The sequence below is a fragment of the Crinia signifera genome, chromosome 3 (genome assembly GCF_055691185.1).
Source record: "Crinia signifera chromosome 3, ASM5569118v1, whole genome shotgun sequence".
In the NCBI taxonomy this organism is placed as follows: Eukaryota; Metazoa; Chordata; class Amphibia; order Anura; family Myobatrachidae; genus Crinia; species Crinia signifera.
In genome coordinates, this window is record NC_139219.1 from 340,905,320 (window position 1) to 340,931,432 (window position 26,113).

Sequence of the window (26,113 nt, forward strand, 5' to 3'; positions counted from 1 at the left end):
ACCCCATAGTGCTGCACAGAATGGATTCTGGGGGTAACCCGTCTACGCAGCAGCTGTGCAACACTTCAATGTAAGTCACAGAAATGAGGTGCCAGTGATGTATGTAATGCCTCATACCTCATTCTGTGTGATGGTGGTGAAGGCTTGTAATATAGGGGCAGATGAATTAAAAAACGATAGATAGATAGATAGATAGATAAAGAAGAGTTGTATTGACAGGCAGTACATGGTTAATCTGACCCAGCCTGTATACAAGCCTTCATCATGTACTGCCTGGGAATACAACTCTTCTTCAACATCTTAAGGTGCCCACAGACGCGTCGATCCCGGCGTGCGTTCTGTGCTTAACTAGCACACATAGCATCGCATCGTATGCCTTGTGCATGCGATGCAATAAAAAGCTAGTACAAAAAGTATGTGCCGCGGGAGCGCGCACCCCATCGCATAGCATCGCCGGGATCGGTGCGTGTGTGGGCACCATAAGTGTGAGCTGCTTCTTTTCCTCTCTTTCAAGGGAGGGAAGTGTTGCTGTATTTTATGTTATGGACTTTGCACTACAACCTTTGCAAACACACACACACACACACACGTAAGGGGCTTACCTTGAGCCACAGCTCCAAGATATAAAGAACGCATGCTAAGAATTGTAAAGGCAGCAAGAAAAGATGGGGAGGTGGATGTAATCGTCCACCTAGGCACAAATGACCTGGTTAATGCTGAAGTCATGGCCGTAAAAGATGAATTTAGGAAGTTAGGAACTGCTCTAAAACAGGTGGCAGCCACTGTAACTCTCTCAGAAGTATTGCCAGTACACCAAGGGGAAGATAGAACTCTGAGAATTAGAAACTTCAATGTTTGGCTAAGGAATTGGTGCAACGAGGAGAGATTTGGATATTTAGGTCAAAGTCAAGCTACCTGGCAAGACAGAGCCTTATAAAAAAATGATGGCCTGCACCCATCTTCAAGGGGAACGAGAATATTAAGGGCCTTATTCTAGTTCACTCTCTGACAAAATCCTTCTTAGATGGACAAAACCATATGCACTGCAGGTGGGGCAGATGTAAAATGTGCAGAGAGAATTCAATTTGGGTGAGTTATTTTGTTTCTGTGCAGCAGGGCCGGTGCTAGGGGGTTCGGCGCCCTCCTGCAAACTATAAATTTGCGCCCACCCAAGCTTTACAAAGGGACAGCGCACACCAAAAGAAAAATGTGTGATTTCTCAAGGAAGGGGAATGGCCACACAATAGTACTCCCACTCCAAATTACACCACATAGTAGCACAATATTATTCACCTTACACAGCTGTAACTAGCCATTTTGGTGCCATGAGTTAAAAAAACAGGGAGAGTTTGCGCCATAGGAGCGCGCAAAAATGTAGGAGCGTAGGTTCATGGGGAATGGGCATCATCACATAAAAATACCAATTACACTGTAATCCCCATAACACATTATGCTTCACACCTCAATGCCCATTACACATTATACCGCACACAGTAATGCACATTATAAATAAAGTAATGCACATTACACATTATGTCACACATCATGATGCCCCTTACACAATATGCAGCACACCATAATGGCCATTACACATTATGCCACACACCGTAATTCTCCTTACAAAATATGCCAAGCACCATAATGCCCATATGATATTGACACACATTATGCTACACATAATGCTCCGAATACTCCTGGATATACCCACATTTGAAGGGCTGCTTACTCAGAATGCCCACACCAGTTGCCAAAAGTAGTTGCTCTGCTTATAAGTAGTACTCACACCAGTTGCCAACATTAGTAGCACTGTGTAACCATATGCCCACACCAGTTGCCGACATTAGTAGCACTGTGTAACCATATACCCACACCAGTTGCCGACATTAGTAGCACTGTGTAACCATATGCCCACACCAGTTGCCGACATTAGTAGCACTGTGTAACCATATACCCACACCAGTTGCCAACAGCAGTAGCACTGACTACACACGTGCCCACACCAGTTGCCGACATTAATAGCGCTGACTATACATGTGCCCACACCAGTTGCCGACATTAGTAGCGCTGACTATACACGTGCCCACACCAGTTGCTGACATTAGTAGCGCTGTCTACACACATGCTCACACCAGTTGCTGACATTAGTAGCGCTGTCTACACACATGCTCACACCAGTTGCTGACATTAGTAGCGCTGTCTACACACATGCTCACACCAGTTGCCGACATTAGTAGCGCTGTCTACACACATGCTCACACCAGTTGCCGACATTAGTAGCACTACCTATATATACACACATCCCCACATCAGTTGCCGACATTAGTAATGCTGCCTACACACATGCTCACACCAGTTGCTGACATTGGTAATGCTGCCTGCCTATACACGTGCCCACACCAGTTGCCAACATTATTACACTCACACTTTAGTCTGCTGTCCTGGCAGCTCAGTCTCTCCTGTGTCTCTCTTCAGTCTTGCTCCATCATAGCCCCGCCCCCTCCGTACGTGTAGCCCCGCCCCCTCCGTCCGTGTAGCCCCGCCCCTTTTAGTACGTACTGGAACTGCTGCCCTGATGAGCCAGCCTGGAGGGAACTCTGTGCCTCCGGCGCTGCTGCGTGCCCTGCAGTGTGACAGACGCAGCAGCAGCCGGCAGCCTCAGAGACAGCAGGGGATGCAGAGCAGGGACAGTGGCGCCTCTCCTGCCCGGCGCCTACCTGCTTTGCATCCTCTGCTGAGCGGGCAGCGCCGGCCCTGCTGTGCAGGGTAAATATGGACTGCTTTATTTTTACACTGCAATATAGATCTCACTTTGAAGTAAAACCCCACCCAAATCTAATTCTCTGCACAAGTTGCATCTGCCCCACCTGCAGTGAACATGGTTTTGTCCATCTAAGAAGGAATTTGTCAGAAAGAATGAACTAGAATAAGGCCCTAAGTGAGAAGTTTGGAAGCTTAATCAGCAACTATTTAAACTAGCAGAGGGGGGCAGTGAAACAAATAAGAATGAAGAAATCTGCTCCCCCAACCTAGAGGTATTGGGGGAAATTTACTAAAGGACATTTGTAAAGAATAGGTGTATTTGTATCCAAAAATACACTTATTTTTGACCTTTTACTATCCTGAAAATACAGCTATTCGTATTGATGTGCTATCAATACGAATAGCTGTATTTTCAGGATAGTAAAAGGTCAAAAATAAGTGTATTTTTGGATACAAATACACCTATTTTTTTACAAATTTCCTTTAGTAAATTTCCCCCATTGTCTCTGCAGGAAAATGGAACAGGAAGCCTATCCACTGCAGCAGAAGATAATGCCGATCAAAACCCAATAGATATAGGCAGAAAGATGAACATAGCTAGCAGCAGGAGAAGCACAAACACAACTTTAAGAGCTATGTGTGCAAATGCTAGAAGCTTAGGAAATAAAATCACAGAACTAATTGCAATAATGACAAGGGATGAACTGGATATTGTGGCTATTACAGAGACATGGTGCAATGAAAATCATGACTGGGACATAGCTATACCAGGATATACTTTATTTAGGAAGGACAGAATGGGAAAAATTGGAGGAGGGGTTGCAATATATGTGAAAAAAATATATAAAGACTACCTTAATACAAAGTATTGAAGAACAAACGGAGGCCCTTTGGGTGACCATAGAAACAGGGGAGAAGGCGATTCTTCGTATAGGGGTGATCTACAGACCACCAGGTCAGGAAGAGGAACTAGACAAGAGCCTATTGCAGGACATCAATAAAATGGCATTAAAAGGAGAGGTGATAATCATGGGAGACTTTAATCTACCTGATGTAAACTGGGAGCTGCCTGTTGCAAGTTCCACCAGAAGTAGGGACATGCTGAATTCCTTGCAAGGAGCATCCCTCCAGCAATTGGTGAGGGAGCCCACTCGTAAGGACGCAATATTAGACTTAATACTTACAAATGGTGACAGAATATCTGACATAAATGTGGGTGAAAATCTGGGATCCAGTGACCATCAAGCAGTATGGTTCAAAATAAAGACAGAGACTGACTCATCGCACACAAAAACAAAGGTGTTAGATTTTAGGAAGGCTGATTTTGTAGAGATGGGAAACTCTGTAAGGGATTCTTTGGCAGAGTGGAAGAACTTGGAAGGAGTGCAGGATAAGTGGGAAAAATTAAAAAGTGCAATACTGAAAGCAACAGAACTTTGTGTCAAAAGAGTTAGGAAAAACACAAGGAAAAAAGGGAAGCCATTGTGGTTTGCAAAAGAAGTAGCAAGTATTGTGAAAGCAAAAAAGTTGGCCTTTAAGAAATATAAGCAGACGCAGAATAATGAAGACAAAAGGCCAGTATTCAAAGCTCAGGATTCACTGTTTTTAATCGGGCTGTTTTCACTCCTTGCGGTGAATCTTTTTTTTTTTTTCACTGAAAATCTGACTCACCCTATTCACTGTTCACCGAAAGTAAACCGTGAATGTCGGACAGTTCTCAGTTCCATGCTCGCTGCAATTCGCTGGTGTATTTCAATGGGGTTTTCACCGAAAGTGTATTCAATGCTAGGATGTCGAATTGCTTTTTCCCTGATTTTCGCCCTGATTCACTGTTTTGCATTCAACATATTTTTAAGGTGAACTGGAAAGTGATCTTTTAAAATAAAGGGGTTTTTTTTGTTGTAAAAAAAAAAAAAAAACTCATCATAAAAATTTTATTATTTGAAGTGTCTTGCTATTTGGATATTTAATTATTTTTTAACACATGATGTCAGCAGGGACGGGGAGCCACTCATTAAGATATCCACTGTGCCTGGTCCCGCTCATTACATATGCACCAGCGGGACCAGCACAGCCCTCCTTCTCCTCCCTGAGTTGCCTGCTGGTGGGTGGCATGCAGCGGGGTCTGGCAGCACAGGGTCAGTTTGGGTAGCGCTGGTGGGCAGGGGGGTCCCTACAGTGTATGTGAGATAAGCAGCGGGGTCCATGCGGCAGATGGGAACTACTAGTTTCCATCCACCGCAGGGACCCCACTGCCTGCCAGCGCTACCCAACCTGACCCTGTGCTTCCTGTGTCCCTGCCAGCCCTCCTTCTCCCCCCTGCTGCTGTGTGCAGTGTCCGGCACAGGCAGGGAGGCTTCCATCTCCCTGCCTTCTGCTGTCCCCCTGGCTCCCTGTGGCATTCGCCAGGGGGGGGGGGGGGGGTTTACATATTCGTCATCAGGGCAGTGAGCCCCTGATGAGTAGAATAGGGGGAGAGGGAGGGCTGGCAGTGAGATAGGCAAAATCACAGGCTTAGGAGAAAATGGCCGTCAGTGGGTAAAGGGGGAAGTTTTAAAATTATTTTTTTTTTTATTAAAGGTATAGAAGTGAGAGGAGAAACACAAAAAGTGGAATAAAAAGACAGAGAGTGGAAGTAATAGCAGATCATAATAATTATTTCTGCTCAGTATTCACTGCTGAAAGAGAGGGGAAGGGGCCACAGTTAAGTTGAAAGTATAGTCAGAAAACTGAGGGAGCAACAAGTACATTTAAAGAGGAGAAAGTCCTCACAAAACTCTCAAAACTGAAAGTGGATAAATCAATGGGGCCAGATGGGATACATCCAAGGATACTAAGCTTAAAGGGGAGCTGGTAAAACCAATAACAGAATTATTCAACCAGTCCCTATCTACTGGAATAATCCCAGAGGACTGGAAAACAGCGAATGTAGTCCCATTGCACAAAAGTGGAAGCAAGGAAGAGGTAAGCAACTATCGACCAGTGAGCATTACATCAGTAGTAGGGAAATTGATGGAAACACTCTTAAAACAAAGAGTTGTAGAATATCTCAAAACCAGCAATTTACAGGATCCAAAACAGCATGGGTTTACTGGGGGAAGATCATGTCAAACAAATATTATTGACTTTTTTGACTGGGTGACTAAGTAATAGATCAAGGAATGTTACTAGTGGGGTACCCAAGGGATCTGTACATGGATCAGTGCTTTTTAAGATCTTTGTGGTATCGCAAATGGAATTGAGGGTAAAATAAACCTTTTTTTTGCAGATGACACAAAGGTATGCAACAGGGTAGACACACCAGGAGGGGTAAAGCAAATGATTGAGGATCTAGGTAGATTAGAGAAATGGTCAAGAGCTTGAAAAACTACAGTTTAATGCCAAATAATGCAAAATCTTGCACTTGGGTCTTAAAAATCCAAAGGTTAAATATAGTATAAATGGCACAATAATGGCAACTACTGAGGAAGAGAGGGATCTAGGTGTCACTATTTCAGGGGTAGGTAATGTAACAAAGCAATGAAGAAGGCAAGTCAGATGCTTGGTTGCATAGGGAGAGGTATCAGCAGTAGAAAGAAAGAAGTAATAATGCCACTGTATAGGTCATTGGTACGACCTCACCTAGAGTATTGTGTTCAGTTCTGGAGGCCATATCGGGGAACACCCCCGTCGATAGAGATATACACACACACACACAAACACCAGAGCCAATAAAATCACAGTAACAATTAAAACATTTACTCACACCAGCTGTGTGAAGCACGCTGCAGCCGTCCGTCCCATCCGCGCGGCATCTCAGTGTCTCAATCTGTGACGTCACAGCTAATCGCCACCCATGTTGCTAAGCAACATGTAAATACAACAGAGACGCTCACATATACACCGGCATGGCCGTGCGATCAGGGAGGGAGACGCTGCCTGCAAACAAATAACATAACAGACATATTAAAATCAAGTGTAATTTAGATCACACTGAACATACAGGAACAGCGCATGCATTATATGGCATTAGGAAGCATTTTGATAAAGCGCAACATCATGTCGTTCTTAAAGTGATAGTATATACATAAAGGTAAAACCCCTGTGTCTCCCTATACATAAAGGTATAATTCTCATAAACACTGTAAGCTGAGGTACTCATTGAGTCCTTTTGGAGCAATAGTAAATTCCACGGTATCAGCTTATCGGACTATTACAGAAGTAACCAGATACTGAGGGGGTTTCGGGTAAGAAATATGCCGACAATAGGCAGATATAATGTATCATTTTGCCGAAAATGGGTGGTGATTTTGAACAAGTGTTCGATGGACTTGGTTCTACTTGTTATAGAAGAGTCATCTAGAGAACTGGCATCAACACAAGAACAAATAGAAAAATTTGAGTCAGAATTTAAAACCACCCTACTTGCAGATACTACTACCAGATGGATGGACAATTTATCCACACAAATGGAGCAGTATCAACGGGACCTAATCGCCTTTAAAAAAGAAAAACCGAGAAAGGTACAATTAGATTATGAGCAGCGTGCTGTGTACTCTTGGTTAAGCAGCGGTAACACCAGACAAAGATTTGACAATCCCCGAAGGCCACGTAAACCACGCCCATATCAGAACAGGTATGATGATTCTAGCACTTCATACAGCGAAGCAGAGTCATCTACCCAGGTTCTGGGGGACGTGGCAGGCCCTGCGGGGCTACAGACTCGCTCAACCCTTTACGCCCCACCCGTAAGAGCACGAGGCGGTCGGGGCAGACCAAGAGGCTACAAAAACAAAAGAACAGGGAGATAAACAAAAGCTCCATCATCAATCTGTCAAGTAAAACTTTATCGGACATGGAAATGTGTGTACTATCAAAAGGCTTATCGTTTGTACCAACAGTCAGGGAAGAAGCATTTCAGTGGAAACTGGACGTCTTTAAATTGAACAGAACTCTCCGCTATAAAGAATATTTTGGCAAAAACTCAAACCAGAATTCATCTAAGAAAAATTCGGTACCCAGACAACTCAAAAAGGTCCTGCCTGCCTCCACGTTTGATCCGACAACGCAGAACTCCTCCATTTAAATATACACACGTCTGTTGGAGAACATCAATATGAGGACTGATAAAAACCTGAATAAATATTATAATCTAACGAAGGAGGAATTTGCGGCACTTAATAACCTGTGTAAACGCACTGACATTATAGTGCGTAGCGCTGATAAAGGCGGAGCTACAGTGGTCCAGGATCTGAAAGACTACCGTGAGGAATGCGAGAGACAACTGGCGCATACAAATACCTACCGGAGATTACCCCATGATCCAACAACAGTGTACAAAAAAGAATTGGATAAAGTATTAACATTGGCTTACAACCAAGGACAGATCGATGAGGAACTTCACAAGGCCCTGACAGTGGATTTCCCAAAGGTTCCACTGTTTCTATACACTGCCTAAGGTCCATAAGACTTTAGCCCCCAGGACGTCCCAGCGTGTCAGCATGCGAGTCATTATTTCAGCCTGTTGCATTATATCTTGATGCCTTTTTAAACCCATGTGTGCAGAACATACCGTCTTTTCCTCTGACTCCGCCATGGCAGCCATCATGAATGGGTTTCTCCCTGCTGGGTAGTGCTTTGGAAAGGAAAAAAAGACCTCTGGCCCCTATAAGAAGGCTCCTCCTCTGTCCACCAGTGTCTTTTTTTCCTTTCCGGGTAGTGCATACATGTGGACACCAGCTCACCTGGATGGAGGACTGTCACTCCCTGCAGCTGCCTTGGCTTCATGCAGCGGAGAGGGAGAGCATAAGCTCCTTGATGCCGAATGCGGGCCCCATGGGGTAGCTGTACGGCGGCGCCCAGGGGAGAGAGGTACTGAGCCAGGCATGCGGTTGCTGGCGCACGCTCCCCGGCCCCGGCTCTGTGCTAAGGGCGGGCGCCGAGTAGTGCGTGTAACGTGTACTCAGAGGGAGCGCGTCATAGGGCGCGACTTCCGGTACGCGTCATATCTTAGCGGCGGTTGTCAGTGTCACGCTGATCTGAGGTCTGGGAGCTTAGCGTCGGAGCGCTAGCTGCTAGAGGACTGCCGGGCGTGTAAGGACGGGACGTACGCATAGGTGAGTTAGTGCGGGCTGTGTTGTCCATATTTATGGAGGCGGTCTGAGCTTAACGGTAACTCATTTAGACGTGACTGTGTTGTTATAGAGAGGCGCACTACTCATTATGGAAGAAGACAGGCAGTCTGGTGCAAAGACAGGGTGAGCAGGTGTGGTGTAGGGTGTCCACATAATGTTGGTGTTTTGAGTAGTTGTAGTGACTGGTTGTATATCATTATAGGTCTGAGTCTAGCAAAGATAAAGGGAAAAGCAAGCAGAAGAAATTGGTGCACAATAAATGTACAACATGTGATAAAACGCTGCCGGACAAGCATGTTGGGGCTATATGTGAAGGCTGTAAGGCAGCTCAGCTGTTTCCCCCGGCTCAAATGGCGAGCTTAGTACAGATGTTGAAAACAGCCCTAGCTGATACGTTTGCACCTAAAGAGGATACGGGCAAAGCACCCATCAAGCGGAAGAGCTATGTCCTTAATGAGGATACAGAGGACACAGCGGGCCAGTCGGCCGGTCCTAGTGTGCTTGGATGTGACTTAGACGAGGAGGAAGAGGATGACCCAGGTCAGGATAGGTCGGACGCGGATTTTAATGCCGACATGGTCGACAACCTTCTGGTCCGGATTTATAAGTCATTAAATATTGAGGACAAGCAGGAGGATGTGAGCTTGCAGGAGATGCTTTTTAAAGATAAGAAGCAGAAAACTAAAACATTTCCCCTGTCTCAAACCCTGAGGGACATAATAACGGAGGAATGGAAACAGCCAGATAAAAGGGTGGCTATCCCGGGGAAAGTTAACAAGATGTATCCTTTTGACAAGGCGCAGGTACTCTCGTGGGAAGAAGCACCTAAAATAGATGCGGCGGTGGCAAGGCTGTCGAAGAAGACGACACTGCCACTAGAAGAGGCCAACGCCTTTAAAGATCCAATGGATCGTAAGATCGAGCTGGGTCTAAGGAAACAACATTTAATTTCGGGGGCTTCCCTGAAAGCAGCGTCAGCAATGGCCGTGACATCCAGAATAGTAAGAGGCTGGTGTCAGCAACTAGAGGGAGATATTCTGGATGACCTGGCAAGTTCGGAACTGTTGAAGGTGGTACAGGATGTACAGCTGGCAGTAGAATTTATTTGTGAGGCATCTATGGATGCGGTAAGGCTGTCGGCCAGAGCAGGGGCGGCGACAGCCGCGACAAGAAGGGCGCTATGGTTAAAACCATGGGCGGCGGACGTTCAGTCCAAAAACAAACTCCTGTCCATGCCATTCCAAGGGGACTATTTGTTTGGCAAACAATTAGACGAGCTTGTGGCTAAGATATCAGGAGGGAAGTCGGTTTGGCTTCCTCAAGATAAAGGAGGCAGAAGAGTTCCTCCAGCCAAGTTCGGCAGATTTCAGCCCCAGGACTACAGAGAGTCACGGGCATATAGACCAGGAAGACCCTATAGAAGGGGATCCTGGGTCTCAAGGGGCAATTTTCGTGCCCAAAGAAATAGAGATAAATTCTCCTCCAAGAAGGAGGCACAGTGACGTCAGGTCACAGACGGTAGGGGCCAGGCTGCTGAAATTTGCAAGCGTCTGGTCCGGGACCACTGGAGACAAGTGGGTCCAAGAGGTAGTATCCTCCGGGTACAAAGTGGAGTTCAACAAAGTCCCCGGAGAGTTTTTTGTTCAGTCTCCAATTCCCAAAAACAGGGAGGAGAGGAAGGCCTTACTAGCAAGTTTGCAAGAGATGCTGGAACAGGAAGTAATCAGCGTTGTGCCAGAAGGCCAGGAATTTCGGGGATGGTTTTCCCGTTTCTTTTTAGTAAAAAAGGCAACAGGGGGATTTCGTACCATACTAGATCTGAGACGACTCAATCAGTTCATAGAGGTAAAATCCTTCAAAATGGACAGTATCAAATCAGTGATTCTAGACTTAAGTCAAAAGGACTTCATGGCGTCAATAGATCTCAAAGACGCATATTTGCACGTCCCAATTTGCGTAAGCCATCGGAAATATCTGAGGTTCAGGCTGATGGGCAAGAGTTACCAGTTCAACGCCCTACCATTCGGGCTGGCTACATCCCCGAGAACATTCCAAAGTGCTGGTCGTGTTGGTAGCCGCACTAAGACAGAGCGGGATAAGGTTATTCCCTTACCTCGACGACATCCTAATAGTCGCAGACTCCGAGGAGAAGGCCCAAGAACACACAGACAGGGTGGTGCAGTACCTGTTGGAACACGGATGGCTGGTAAATTACAAAAAAAGCCAGCTGATTCCTACTCGAGAAATAACATACCTGGGGGTAGTAATCAATACAAAGGAGCAAAAGATTTCCTTAACAGAGGTCAGAAGAAAAAAGCTAATTCACCAAGTAAAAAACCTGAAAAGAAGACGTGTGGCATCCTCAAGAGACTGCATGGAGGTGCTAGGCCTCATGGCATCAGCGATAGAGGTGGTTCCTTGGGCAAGGTTCCATACAAGGAAGCTACAGAACTGTTTTCTCCTACAGTGGAACAAGAACTCAAGGGATCTGTCCCAAAGGATAATCCTGTCTACAAGGGCCAAACAAGACTTAGACTGGTGGGCAGCAGAAAACAGGCTGACAGCAGGAAGATATTTCGGCGCAAAGCCACAGATGACACTGACCACGGACGCCAGCGAAACAGGCTGGGGAGCAACCTGCAATTATCAGGTGGCCCAAGGAAAGTGGCAACAAGACTGGAAGGAAGCTCACTCCAACCTGCGGGAAATGGAGGCGGTGGTCAGAGCCTGCAGGTGGTTCCAAAACCAACTACAAGGGACAGAGCTAATCGTGAGGACCGACAACCAGGCGGTGGTGGCCTATGTGAATCGGCAGGGAGGTACACGAAGCAGAGCATTGATGGAGGTGGCCGACAAGCTGTTCGAGTGGGCGGAAGCCCGGGTTCTAAGCATCACGGCAGTTTACCTAGCAGGGAAAGAAAATGTGGTAGCCGACCAATTAAGCAGAATAGAATGCCTGCCAGGAGAATGGGGTCTCAACCAAAAGGTATTCGAGAGTCTGGTGCAAAGATGGGGACGTCCTCAAGTAGACCTTAGGGCAACAGCAAGAAACAAGAAAGTACCCAGATTTTTTGCCAGGTTCTGGGAGCCGCTGGCAGAACAAGTAGACGCCCTGTCAGTGCCCTGGGACATAGAGAGGGCTTATGTTTTTCCCCCAATACCAATGATTCAGAAGCTACTAAGGAAACTGCAGAGGGAGATCGAGGTAATAACAATCTTGCCATATTGGCCTCGCAGAGCGTGGTTCAACACGGTTCAGAAGTTGGCAATAGACGATCCGTGGAGACTACCTCCAACCAAGGACCTACTAGTACAAGGGGAGGTACGCAAGGAGCAGCCGGAATCGTGGAAACTGACGGCTTGGTTGCTGAAATCGGAAGTCTGAAGGCAAAGGGGTTCAGTGAAGGTGTAGTGGAGACCTTGCTAAAGGCGAGAAAGCCGGTAACCATGAAGATATACTATAGAGTTTGGAAGAAGTATGCGTGTTGGGCGAGGGAGAATAGGAAGAACCCTCGTAGTGTGGTCACCATACTTTCCTTCCTACAAGAAGGGCTGCGAATAAACCTCTCCACCAAGTACTCTGAAAGTGCAGATCTCAGCTATATCATGTATCCTGGACTGGGACATAGCCAAGAACAGATACGTACAGAGATTCATGCAGGCAGTAAAGAGGATTAAGCCAAGGGTAAGAAGCCCGATACCCTCGTGGGATTTAAACCTGGTGCTAGGGGTACTAACAGAATCTCCGTTTGAGCCATTACAGGAAGTGGCCTTGAAGTTTCTGTCATGGAAAGTATTATTTCTAGTGGCCATGACCTCGGCTCGCAGAGTATCAGAACTCCAAGCGCTGTGGATTAAAGAGCCGTACTTCAAAATATATACGGATAAAGTGGTCTTGAGGACAAACCCAATGTTCGTGCCTAAGGTAGCCTCGGAGTTCCATATCAATCAGGAGATCATATTGCCTACGTTCTGCACAAATCCGACGAATAGTAAAGAAAGCAGGCTACACTGTCTTGACTTGGTCAGAGCCTTGTCCATTTACAAGCAAAGGACGGCCGAGTTTCGCAAAGCCGACAATTTATTTATATTATCAGAAGGAGAAAGAAAAGGGCAAAGAGCCTCTAAACAGACTTTATCAAGGTGGATTAAAAGTTGTGTCCGACAAGCTTATGTCATAAGACAACAGGAGCCACCAGAAGGTTTTAAAGCGCACTCAACGCGGTCAATGGCGTCATCATGGGCAGAGAAGGAATCTGCATCACTGACAGAAATTTGCAAGGCCGCAGGATGGTCCTCACCGCACACGTTTACAAAGCATTACAGGGTAGACGTCTGGTCTTCTGCAGATGCTAAATTTGGGAGGAAGATCCTGAGCGCGGCAGTAAATTAAAAACGTGAAGAAACGTTCTATTTCAGTTATACGTTATACGGCCGGTGGCCGGTTCCTAAGTTATACGTGAGTATACCCTCCCTATGAAATACAGTACTGCTTGGGCATGACCCATTCATGATGGCTGCCATGGCGGAGTCAGAGGAAATACCGGGTTATTACCTGGTAACGGGTTTTCCTCTACTCCGCCATGGCAGCGGTATTTCCCACCCTTGAATTAAAAAGAAGGTGTGTATGTGGAATAATGATGTTCGTTTATTTTAAAGCTGAAGAATATAAGACACTGGTGGACGGAGGAGGAGCCTTCTTATAGGGGCCAGAGGTCTTTTTTTCCTTTCCAAAGCACTACCCAGCAGGGAGAAACCCATTCATGATGGCTGCCATGGCGGAGTAGAGGAAAACCCGTTACCAGGTAATAACCCGGTATATCTGAAGGACACTTACGTTACAATCTTTGCATGATCTACCCAAAGACGTGATTCTATGTAGCGCTGATGTCACAAGCCTCTACACCTGTATCCCTCATGATGCAGGTGTGGAGGCTGTACGTCGCCTGATAGCGGATAACCCTGACTATAGGGCCCCTGTAGACTTATTTCTGGAATTGTTGTCTATGATACTGACTAAAAACTATTTGGTGTTCAATGGACAATTTTTTCCACAGGTGGCAGGCTGCTCTATGGGTTCTGCAGTAGCCCCGGCTTATGCCAATAGCTGTATGTATGACACAGAGCAGGATTTGTTCTTTCAGAATGGTACGCTCAGGTCTAATATCAACCTATACTTACGCTACATAGACGACCTGCTTATATTCTGGTCCGGTGACAAGCATCAGCTGGAAGAGCTTTGGATAGCACATAATAACTCGGAGAGTGTGATTAAGTTCACATTTGAAATAAATCGTACAAGTATACATTATTTAGATGTGGCTATCACCTATCATTCGGGTCAATTACACACCAGCCTCTACACTAAAGAGACAGACCGCAACACATTGTTACAGTCTAACAGTTTTCACCCCTTACCCCTCAAGAAGGGGCTGCCTTACTCCCTATAAGAGTAAGAAGAATATCATCCGATCCAACACAAAAACGGAAAAAAACAATGGATGAGATGATAGACAAATTCGTGGAGCGGGGATACTGTAGAAAGGCATTGGTGGCCCTTAAAAACAAAGTTCTAAAAACACCTAGGAGCAGACTTTGCAGAATGTCTCAAAAGAACCATGACCCGAATGATAAAGTGATCCCTTGGGTCAATAAATACAATAGATTTGAGCAATTGTACTTCCAAAAGGGCTAAAACATGGTGGCCCATTGTTCAATCAGATAAAGATCTGGGGGCACTTACAGACACTCGGCTGATGCCAGGTTACAGGACGTAATATTAAGATTATGTAGTAAAGTTGGACATTACAGGCATCGATAAAAAATACAAATCAGCATTTCCTGAGATAACCAGGTTGCTATAGGTGCTTGGGATGTGTGACGTGTAATACTTTGGCCCTACGTTCAACCATCCCCATACAGGGGCTAAAATTAAAATAAATCATATCCTCACATGTTCCTCCACCTATGTTATCTATATGTTGACCTGTCCGTGTGGGCTCTCATATGTTGGGAAGACCCAGAGAAAGGATGGCAATGCATAGGAGTTCGATAAAACAGGCATTGCTATCCCAAAAAGCTGACCAACCAGTGGCACGGCACGACACAGTGTTGCCAGTATGCGTGCCTTCATAATTGATCACGTACCCCCTACTATTAGGGGTGGTAATAGAGCACGCACCCTTTTACAACGAGAGAGTAGGTGGATTTTTGATCTAAATACTATTGCTCCAAAAGGACTCAATGAGTACCTCAGCTTACAGTGTTTTTTATGAGAATTATACCTTTATGTATAGGGAGACACAGGGGTTTTACCTTTATGTATATACTATCACTGTAAGAACGACATGATGTTGCGCTTTATCAAAATGCTTCCTAATGCCATATAATGCATGCGCTGTTCCTGTATGTTCAGTGTGATCTAAATTACACTTGATTTTAATATGTCTGTTATGTTATTTGTTTGCAGGCAGCGTCTCCCTCCCTGATCGCACGGCCATGCCGGTGTATATGTGAGCGTCTCTGTTGTATTTACATGTTGCTTAGCAACATGGGCGGCGATTAGCTGTGACGTCACAGATTGAGACACTGAGATGCCGCGCGGATGGGACGGACGGCTGCAGCGTGCTTCACACAGCTGGTGTGAGTAAATGTTTTAATTGTTACTGTGATTTTATTGGCTCTGGTGTTGTGTGTGTGTGTAAATATATATATATATATATATATATATATATATATATATATATATATATATATATATTGATCCCTGACGACGGGCAGTCGACCCGAAACATGTTGGAATAAAGCACCTTTTGTTTCACTACTTCCAGCAAAGTCTCCAGAGTGACACTTATTTTTGCAAACCATATTGGAGCTGTGACACAGCTTAAAGGAGGCACCGGAGCATTACAATACCTTATCCAAAAGGAGTGCCGGGACTAAAGGATATATATATATATATATATATATATATATATATATATATATATATATATATATATATATATATATATATATATATATATATATATGGAATGTTATTATCATTACCAATTGTATATGTAGGATGTTATTAGATAAAGCGCGGTTTCACATCCCCTTCCGTACTGTATTTCTGTTTGTTTGGACTTGACCCCCAAACCCACAGCTTTAAGCAAAACCCAGTCACGCTCCTAGGACACCTAGTGTCCTAAAATATTCCTGCGCGCACACACACACACACACACACACACACAGCCAGAAAATACAAAAACTCCCCCCTGCTGCAAAAAATTCACAAAAAAACAAAAACTCTTGCCCCAAAAATAACACACACACACACACACACACACACACAGCCAGAAAATTCAAAAAGTCCCCCGGCTGCAAAAATTTCACACAAAAAAAAAAACTCTCGCCCCAAAAATAACACACACACACACACACACAGCCAGAAAATTCAAAAAGTCCCCCGGCTGCAAAAATTTCAAAAAAAAAAAAAATAAAAAAAAAAAACTCTCACCCCAAAAATAACACACACACACACACACACACACACACACAGCCAGAAAATTCAAAAAGTCCCCCGGCTGCAAAAATTTCAAAAAAAATAAAATAAAAAAAAAACTCACCCCAAAAATAACACACACACACACACACACACACACACACACACACACACATATATACATATACACACACAGATGGTGCACCCTCTGCACCTCGAAGATGGGGCTTGTACACAAAACGTCTGTGATTTGCTGCACCTTTATTCTTTTATAAGAAGGAAAGAGGATTTTTGTAAGAACTGACCGTTCTAATCCCTTTCTCCGAGTCCAGTGCAGTGACACAGCGATCCCTACCTTACGCTCAGTGTTATACAATTCGTTATTATGTATATTAATATGTTCAGGCATTGTACTGAGTAATGTATCCTAGCGGGCTCTTGAAGTTGTACTGAGATTTCTGGGATGCAGCAGGGGAGGAGCCGGCCTCTTAAAGTCCTAGCATAGGTGCCTGGCTCCTTCGGACCCCACTACATTCCAAGGTTGAGCTGTGTCACCAGGATGGACTCAGAGAGAGGGGATTCGAACAGTAAGTTCTCACAAAAATCTTTTCTCTATCGTCCATCCTGGTGAAACAGTTCAACCTTGGGACGTTCAAGAGCCTGTTCTTTGTGAAGGTAAGCTCAGGTCCACAGCACGTAGAACTGCTCGCCCAAATGAAGCGTCCTCCATCGCGAACTCATGAAACCTGTAGAATTTGATGAACGTGTGAACTGAGGACCAGGTGGCTGCCCTGCACAACTGCTCCGCTGAAGCCCCATGATGCACAGCCCAAGAGGAAGCAAATGACTTTGCGGTATGGACATTAACCCAAGCCGGAACAGGCCTGCCAACTTTAGTATAAGCAAGGCAATAATCGACCTCAGCCACTTAGCAATGGTCTGCTTAGAGGCTGGCCACCCTCCCTTATGTACATCATACAGTACCAGTAACAATTCAGTCTTACAAAACTCCTTCACTCTTTCCACATAAACATGCAGCGCTCACACCACATCCAGTTTTTTAAGTTTGTCTCTATTCCTTGTCCCCTCAGGAAGTCCAAACACGGGAGCAAAATCTCCTGGTTCAGATCGAAGTTTGACACAACCTTTGGCAAAAACGTAGGTACCGTACAAAGGAAGGCCCTATCTTCATAAACAACAACAAACTGCGACTTACAAGACAAAGTCCCCAACTCAGACACTCCTCTCGCTGAGGCAATCACCAAAAAAGCCAGTTTCCAGGAAATAAACTTTAGGTCAGCCGACCTTAGAGGCTCGAAGGGTGGCTTCTGTAACACTGCCATCACTAAAGACAAATCCCATGGTGCCACCGGCTGTCGATATGGGGGTTTAATACGTATAACCCCCTGAAGGAAGGTCTGAACCTCTGGTAAAAGAACCACACTCTTCTGAAAGAGTATAGATAATGCAGAAAGCTGCACTTTCAATGACTGCAAACTCAATCCTGCAGAAAATCCAGAAGTCTAGCCAACTTAAACCAAGAGGTGTGCACCTTCTGCTTATCACACCACCTGATATAGATCTTCCAGACTCTAGGATATTTAGCCGCAGACACAGGTTTTTGAGTCCTCAGCATAATCCGAATAACTGCCTCTGAGAAACCACTCTTCAATAAAGGTCTCAAAAGCCAGGCCATCAAACTTAGACGAGCTACAGTAGGAGCCTATCTCATCTATCTTCCTTAGGCCATGCAGAGTAATCCAATTACTCACTTAATCCTATTATAGAGATAGATGGCAGTGGCTCCATCTGTAGGTCCTGATGAAGCAATGGACCTCACCGGAGCAGGTCTGGATGAAGAGGAAGATGCCACAGCAAAGCCACTGACAACTTCAGTATGTCCGAATATCAGGACCTCCTGGGCCAATCCGGCGCCACCAGAATGACACTCAACTTCTGTATCCTCACTCTCAAGGCCCCAAGCAATCGTGGGAAGAGGAGGGTAGACATAAGCTAGCCTGAAATTCCAAGGGACTGTCATGGCATCCACAGCCCATGCTGTCAGATCCCTGGTCAGTGAACAAAATCTGGCCACCTGACAATTGTGTGTGGATGCCATCAATTCTTGAAACACCTCCAGGTTCAACGCCCAATACCCTTCCAGCAAGTCCGATCTGCTGAGGAAATCGGCCTCCACATTCCGGATCCCCGGAATGAACACATCCGACAGGGCCTAAACATGAAATTTCACCCACTGTTTCAAATGTGGTCACCATCTTGCCCAACAGCTTCAGGCACCTCCAGACTGATGGGTTCGGGGAGTGAAGAAGTGATAAGACCAAGAGATGTAGGTCTTTGGCCTTGTTTTCTGGCAGAAACACCCGATGTAGGCGAGTATCCAAAACCACTCCCAAAAATGGCAATTTTTGGGTCGGGGCTAACAGACTTCTTGATATTCAATATCCACCCGTGCTCCTAGAGAAACTGTATTGCAAACTACTAAATGTTCCTGCAACGCCTCATCCGACTCTGCTTTGAACAGGTCATCCAGGTATGGAATGATCACAACTCCCTTCAACCTGAGGGCTCTGCCATTACCACCATCAACATTGTGAAGACCCTGGGCGCAGTGGCCAGACCAAACTGAAGAGCCTATGGCGAATCACAGCATAGGCATGTGTAGATATGAATCCTGAATATCTATGGATGCCAAAAATTCCCCTGGTTCCATGCTTAGTAGCACCGACCTTAGGAACTCCATCCTGAAATGATCTACCCACAGATGCTTGTTCAGAGATTTAAAATGGGCCTGAAAGATCCGTCCGGCTTTGGCACCAAGAATAGAATCCCTTCTTCCATTCCCCCAGAAGTACTGTGACTACTACCCCCTTCTGGAGAAGAGAAGCCGCCGCTCCCATAAGGACTGGTCTCGTGTGCTTACCGAGGTAAAGGTGTTGTATAAAGTGACTTGTGGGTCCCACTTCAGATTGATCCTGTAACCTTGCAAGATTACAGACTGTACCCAAGGGTCCTGAGTGGACCGGGACCAGGTGTCCTGAAACTGCAGGAGTCGACCCCCCACTCTGGTCCCAGAACGGGGAGCCTCCTCCCTGTCATGCTGAGGATTTATCCTCCGCCTTGGAACTCTGCTACTTAGCAAAGGCACAAAAACAGGATCTTGCTAGAAGGAAATCTCAGTCAGAAAATTTGCGGTAGACCATTTGGTAAATTACCTACTATTAACACCAGAATGGGCCATCTTGGGATACTTGCCAACCAGCCCAAAAATGTCAGTTGGCTGCAGGAAATGGTTATTGTACCTTTCTGAGGTAGTAAGAAAATGCATACTACAACAGTGGACATCCGCCACACCGCCCTCATTTCTTATGTTCAAAGAAAATTTATTCCAAATATTTAAGCTTGAATGGACTGAAACAACTCTACATATGGAAACTCAAACAAAACTTTTCTTTGAGGATTGGGAGAGTTATATAGACACGTTACCAGCAGACACCAAACAAATCCATCAATGTTTCACACAACTCTCTGGTATGAGACCAGAATACTTTTTACAAGATACACCAATAGGTTAATCATAAAACGAAATGGAGGACTTGTACACGCGCAGCTCTTCCACCCCCCTCCTCTCCCCCCCCACCCTAAATTCCCCTTTCAAACTGTTTTTAGACTTATTCGACACTAATTATCTCTTATTTATCTGATTAAAAACAAGATGAAAACATTAATAAAAAAAAAAAAAAACAATTCTTATAACCCAAGAAAAAAAACCACCAGTTACGCCAAGAGCTCAATTATTGAATAGAATGACATTTATATAGGAACTGATCAGTACATTATAGATCTTGTTGAAAGAAATTCTTTATATATTCAAATGTTTTATTAATATATACAATCGACATCTATACATAATCTTTGTTTGATTTTTAAACCCATAGACGTATTCAATAACATTTATGATGAATAAGAAAAATTGGAAATGTTTGCAATAAATACTGTGAATGTGATTCCATATTGTAATGTTTATCCTTCGCAATAAAAAGTATTTGGGAAAAAAGAAAAGAAACTCCCTCCTGAAAGGAGGAACGAAAGGAAGGGCAGAAGGCCCCGAACCTGGAGGCTCTCTGCTTTGCCACTGGAGTAGGCAGGAGAGTACTCTCCCTCCTCCCCCCGTGGCCCGTTGTATCAGAGTTCTGTACCAAACAATAACGCTCCTTTGAAGGTTAGTGCTTCCAGTGACTTCTTGGACTCACTATCCGCCTCCCAGACTTTGAGCCAGACCTCTGCTAGCGGTAACAGAAATGGCAAGACTCCATGCTTGTTTCACAGCCAATATCAAATCCTCCACCCCAGGGGCAGAGGTCTCAAAATCCTCTTTCTGACCGCAAGACATGTTCTCAGGACATTCCCCCTCTTCCTTCTTAGAGTCAAGAGTAAGTGGAGGTGGGTTAGATAAGGGGTGTCAGGGAGTGGTATATTCAGGACTTTCCCCCCCTCTTCCTTCTAATGCTGTGTACACACGGTGAGATTCCCTTGCTATTCGACTGCGTACTATCTACATACAATCTGCATTAGATTTGCACTATATAGTCACTGCTGTCCTGACTATCTGGGTTTCGATTGGCGCTCCCACGGGAGCGCGCATTGGGATCGCAAGGTAAAAACCCTGTGCAATCTGCTTGCGATTTTGACTATATAGTGAAAATCTCATGTTGGATTGTACCCTGTGTACACAGCATTAAAGTGCCCACACAATAGAAAGATTTGCGATCATAAGATGTGCGCATAAATTAGCCTTCAAATCTTTTGTGCGTCCTGGACAGAAGATCTCAGGCGAGCGCACATCTGTACCAAAGATTTCTTAGGATCCCGTGTGCGTTCCTATGGATCTTTTGTTAAATCTTCTCATCTTTCATGCAGCACATAAGATCAGAAGATTTAGCTAAAGATCCACGGGAGCGCGCATCAGACCGAGATCGGCCAATTATCGGTAAACATCGGACAATTTATCAGAAATCGGCCAAAAAAAAAAATCATTCTTGTGTGTGGGCACCTTAGGAGTCAAGAGTAAGTGGAGGTGGGGTAGATAAGGGGTGTCGGAGTGGTATCCTTAACAAAAAAGCATTCGTTTTGTGCACATCATATCAAGTGTGCTACATAGCCTGCAGTAAGGTGGGGGTGAGCTCACAGAGGGTTGTGATAATGGGAATTACTGAGATCATCCATCTGCACCAAGTCAGCCATTGATTACCCTCGGGCAGTCTCCCACGCAGGTTCAGGCTGCTCTGACCTCTGTGCTTGAGCGCCACTGGGAACAGAGTAGCATGCAGGGCACAGACCCCCTGGTCCATCTGTCCGCAGTCTATTAGCATGGCAGAAGCTCCTCCTCCACAACAGCAGAATTACACCGGTCTTTTTTATAAATACAGTGCAAATGTCAGGCACTATACAGAATAATGTAACCAGTGTACTTATCTGTCAGCTGCTGCTGTAGACGACCCTCAGCGGTCACCGGAGAAGCGCTGGCCAGAAGACACTTTCACAGTGAGAAATCTCCCTTTCAGCTCCACACACTGGCCCTTATTCAGATCTGATCGCAGTACAAATTTGTTTGTAAAATGGGCAAAACCATGCAGGTGGGGCAGATGTAACATGTGCAGAGAGAGTTAAATTTGGGTGGGGGGTGTGTTGAAACTGAAATCTTAATTGCAGTGTAAAAATAATGCAGCCAGTATTTACCCTGCACAGAAACAGAATAACTTACACAAATCTAACTCCCTCTGCACATTACATCTGCCCCACCTGCAGTGCACATGGGTTTGTCCATTTTCCAAACAAACTTGTACTGCGGTCAGATCTGAATAAAGGCAATTGTGGGGAAAAGGGCACCAGACTACAGTGAGGAAGAGACCAGGTCCCTGCTTCAGCGGTGAGGAAGCCTTTTGGCACCTTCAGCCGCTTCTTCTCTCTTCCAGTGTCTAAGCAGGGAGCCGGTTCAGGTCTCCTCCCAGTGTCCAGGAGACCTCACCCCAAATAGTGGGGAGGTCAGAGCTCTGCGCTGGGAGAAAGTATCTCCCCAAGACACAGAAATCTGATAGGAAGGCTCAACAATCCTATAAACCCTAACTTCGCAAGTGTGCCCCAAAAACCCTGTTGGGTTCCCTCTAGTCACCTTTTGACTTCCCTGTCTAGTTCAGGTTTGAACTCCTTTTGGGAGCACCACCAACCACACACTGCGGCCAAGTTTTATACCAACAGCAGTTCCCATGTCACTCCGAGAAGGCAGCGCTTCTGTCAGCCTCTGCTTTCCCCAGGAAACCTCTCACCGAAACCTGCAATTAGCTAAGAGAATATTAACAAAAAAACCAAACCCTAACTAAAGCTAAAACGTCTGCAGCCCGCAGCACATGCACCCACTCCTGTGGGCACTGGGGAATTCTGGGATGCAGCAGGGGAGGGGCCTGCCTCTTACAGAAGTAGCATCGGTGCCTGGCTCCTGCGGACCCCACTACATCCCAAGGTTAAGCTGTGTCACCAGGATGGACGATAGACAAAATTGTTTGAGTCTCTGAATGCCGCCATCTCTTTCCAGATTACTTACACACATATCCTCCATATCTGTGGGGAGGACGGCACTAAAATATATACACAACCCATAATAATACACACACACACACACACAGAGTAAATGCAGAGACTCACGTAGATCCGCGTAGTGTCAAAGGGGCACTCGTTGCTCATGACGACAGAGCGTGTGTCCGCAGGCAGGACTGTAGCATTACAGCCAGAGATCAGGTTCTTGCCCCCATTAGCAATGGTGAGCGACACGGACAGTACCAATCCCACAAAACAGGCAGCGGAGAGCAGAGCGTTCAGCAGCGACAAGACCAGGAGTGACCAGTGCTGTGGGGACAGGGACAGGATGTCAGTGTACCGCCAGTCCTGCATGGACTATGAGAGAACCAGAGGTGGCAGACATTGGGAAACCAACAGGGGCACACACACAGCCAAGAGACGCGGGTGCACGCACACAGGGGTGCAGCCAAGAGACGCGGGCGCAGCCAAGAGACAGGGGTGCACGCACACAGCCAAGAGACAGGGATGCACGCACACAGCCAAGAGACAGGGATGCACGCACACAGGGGTGCAGCCAAGAGACGCGGGCGCAAGCACACAGGGGTGCAGCCAAGAGACGCGGGCGCAAGCACACAGGGGTGCAGCAAAGAGACGCGGGCGCACGCACACACGGGCACAACTGAGACACATACAAGCACAGCCAAGAGACGCGGGCGCACGCACACAGGGGTGCAGCCAAGAGACACGGGCGCACACACACAGGAAGTGCACCATGAGAGAACCAGAGGTGGAACCAACAGGGGCACGCACACACAGCCAAAAGATGCGGGCGCACGCACACAGGAAGTGCACCATGATACATTTGGAGATCGAGGAGAAACAGAGGACAAGGAGACAGGAGCGCTGCGGTCTCACAATTCGGGCTCTGCCAAGGTTCCGGGAAGTCAGTATTGCACAGATTCCAGTAGTGATGCTCTGCAGGAACAGTGAGAACACAAGTGTTAGTAGTGATGCTCTGCAGGAACAGCGAGAACACCAGTGTTAGTATATGGACACAGCGTGTAACATACATGTACCAGCATTGGATACTCACCAGTAGCCCGGACACTACAGAGATGATATTGGCTGCGCAGTACTCAGGGCTGACCTTGCGCTCTGGGTTGGACACATGCCGCAGTACAGTGCCGTGTACTATGGCCCCCAGGATGAAGTTCACATGGCCCACAAAGATCAGTGCGATGCCCGCTCTCATCAGCTGCCGCGGACCCTTCTCCAGGTCTGCACAAGGAAAGAAGAACCATAGGTCAAAGCACGCCTCCCTCACCCGGGAGAGGGAACCACAGGTCACAGCACGCCACCCTCACCCGGGAGAGAGAGGGGGAACCACAGGTCACAGCACGCCTCCCTCACCCGGGAGAGAGGAGAGAACCACAGGTCACAGCACGCCTCCCTCACCCGGGAGTGAGAGGGGGAACCACAGGTCACAGCACGCCACCCTCACCCGGGAGTGAGGAGAGAACCACAGGTCACAGCACGCCCCCCTCACCCGGGAGAGAGGGGGAACCACAGGTCACAGCACGCCTCCCTCACCCGGGAGAGAGGAAGGGAACCACAGGTCACAGCACGCCTCCCTCACCCGGGAGAGAGAGGGGGAACCACAGGTCACAGCACGCCTCCCTCACCCGGGAGAGAGAGGGGGAACCACAGGTCACAGCACGCCTCCCTCACCCGGGAGAGAGAGGGGGAACCACAGGTCCCACAGGTCACAGCACGCCTCCCTCACCCGGGAGAGAGAGGGGGGAACCACAGGTCACAGCACGCCTCCCTCACCCGGGAGAGAGAGGGGGAACCACAGGTCACAGCACGCCTCCCTCACCCGGGAGAGAGAGGAGGGAACCACAGGTCACAGCACGCCTCCCTCACCCGGGAGAGAGAGGGGGAACCACAGGTCACAGCACGCCTCCCTCACCCGGGAGAGAGGAGGGAAGCACAGGTCACAGCACGCCTCCCTCACCCGGGAGAGAGGAGAGAAGCACAGGTCACAGCACGCCTCCCTCACCCGGGAGTGAGGAGAGAACCACAGGTCACAGCACGCCTCCCTCACCCGGGAGAGAGGAAGGGAACCACAGGTCACAGCACGTCTCCCTCACCCGGGAGAGAGAGGGGGAACCACAGGTCACAGCACGCCCCCCTCACCCGGGAGAGAGAACCACAGGTCACAGCACGCCTCCCTCACCCGGGAGAGAGAACCACAGGTCACAGCACGCCTCCCTCACCCGGGAGAGAGAACCACAGGTCACAGCACGCCTCCCTCACCCGGGAGAGAGAACCACAGGTCACAGCACGCCTCCCTCACCCGGGAGAGAGAACCACAGGTCACAGCACGCCTCCCTCACCCGGGAGGGGGAACCACAGGTCACAGCACGCCTCCCTCACCCGGGAGGGGGGAACCACAGGTCACAGCACGCCTCCCTCACCCGGGAGGGGGAACCACAGGTCACAGCACGCCTCCCTCACCCGGGAGGGGGAACCACAGGTCACAGCACGCCTCCCTCACCCGGGAGAGAGAACCACAGGTCACAGCACGCCTCCCTCTCCCGGGAGAGAGGAGAGAACCACAGGTCACAGCACGCCTCCCTCTCCCGGGAGAGAGAACCACAGGTCACAGCACGCCTCCCTCACTCGGGAGAGAGGAGAGAACCACAGGTCACAGCACGCCTCCCTCACCCGGGAGAGAGAACCACAGGTCACAGCACGCCTCCCTCTCCCGGGAGAAAGGAGAGAACCACAGGTCACAGCACGCCTCCCTCACCCGGGAGAGAGAACCACAGGTCACAGCACGCCTCCCTCTCCCGGGAGAGAGAACCACAGGTCACAGCACGCCTCCCTCACCCGGGAGAGAGAACCACAGGTCACAGCACGCCTCCCTCACCCGGGAGGGGGAACCACAGGTCACAGCACGCCTCCCTCACCCGGGAGGGGGAACCACAGGTCACAGCACGCCTCCCTCACCCGGGAGAGAGAACCACAGGTCACAGCACGCCTCCCTCTCCCGGGAGAGAGAACTACAGGTCACAGCACGCCTCCCTCACCCGGGAGAGAGGAGGGAAGCACAGGTCACAGCACGCCTCCCTCACCCGGGAGAGAACCACAGGTCACA

General features: G+C 47.4%; 1 protein-coding gene across 1 annotated transcript in view; it reads right to left on the reverse strand.

Annotated features, from left to right (window-relative positions):
* The window catches only part of KRTCAP3 (keratinocyte associated protein 3), a 37,545-nt gene that overhangs the window by 9,983 nt on the left and 1,449 nt on the right, over positions 1–26,113 (reverse strand). Inside the window, exons 2-4 of the mRNA XM_083178983.1 lie at positions 24,047–24,231; positions 23,869–23,928; positions 23,080–23,280 (exon numbers count right to left, since the gene is read on the reverse strand). Of these exons, the coding sequence (XP_083035109.1) occupies positions 23,080–23,280; positions 23,869–23,928; positions 24,047–24,231 (446 nt within the window). The remainder of the gene's footprint in view (positions 1–23,079; positions 23,281–23,868; positions 23,929–24,046; positions 24,232–26,113) is intronic.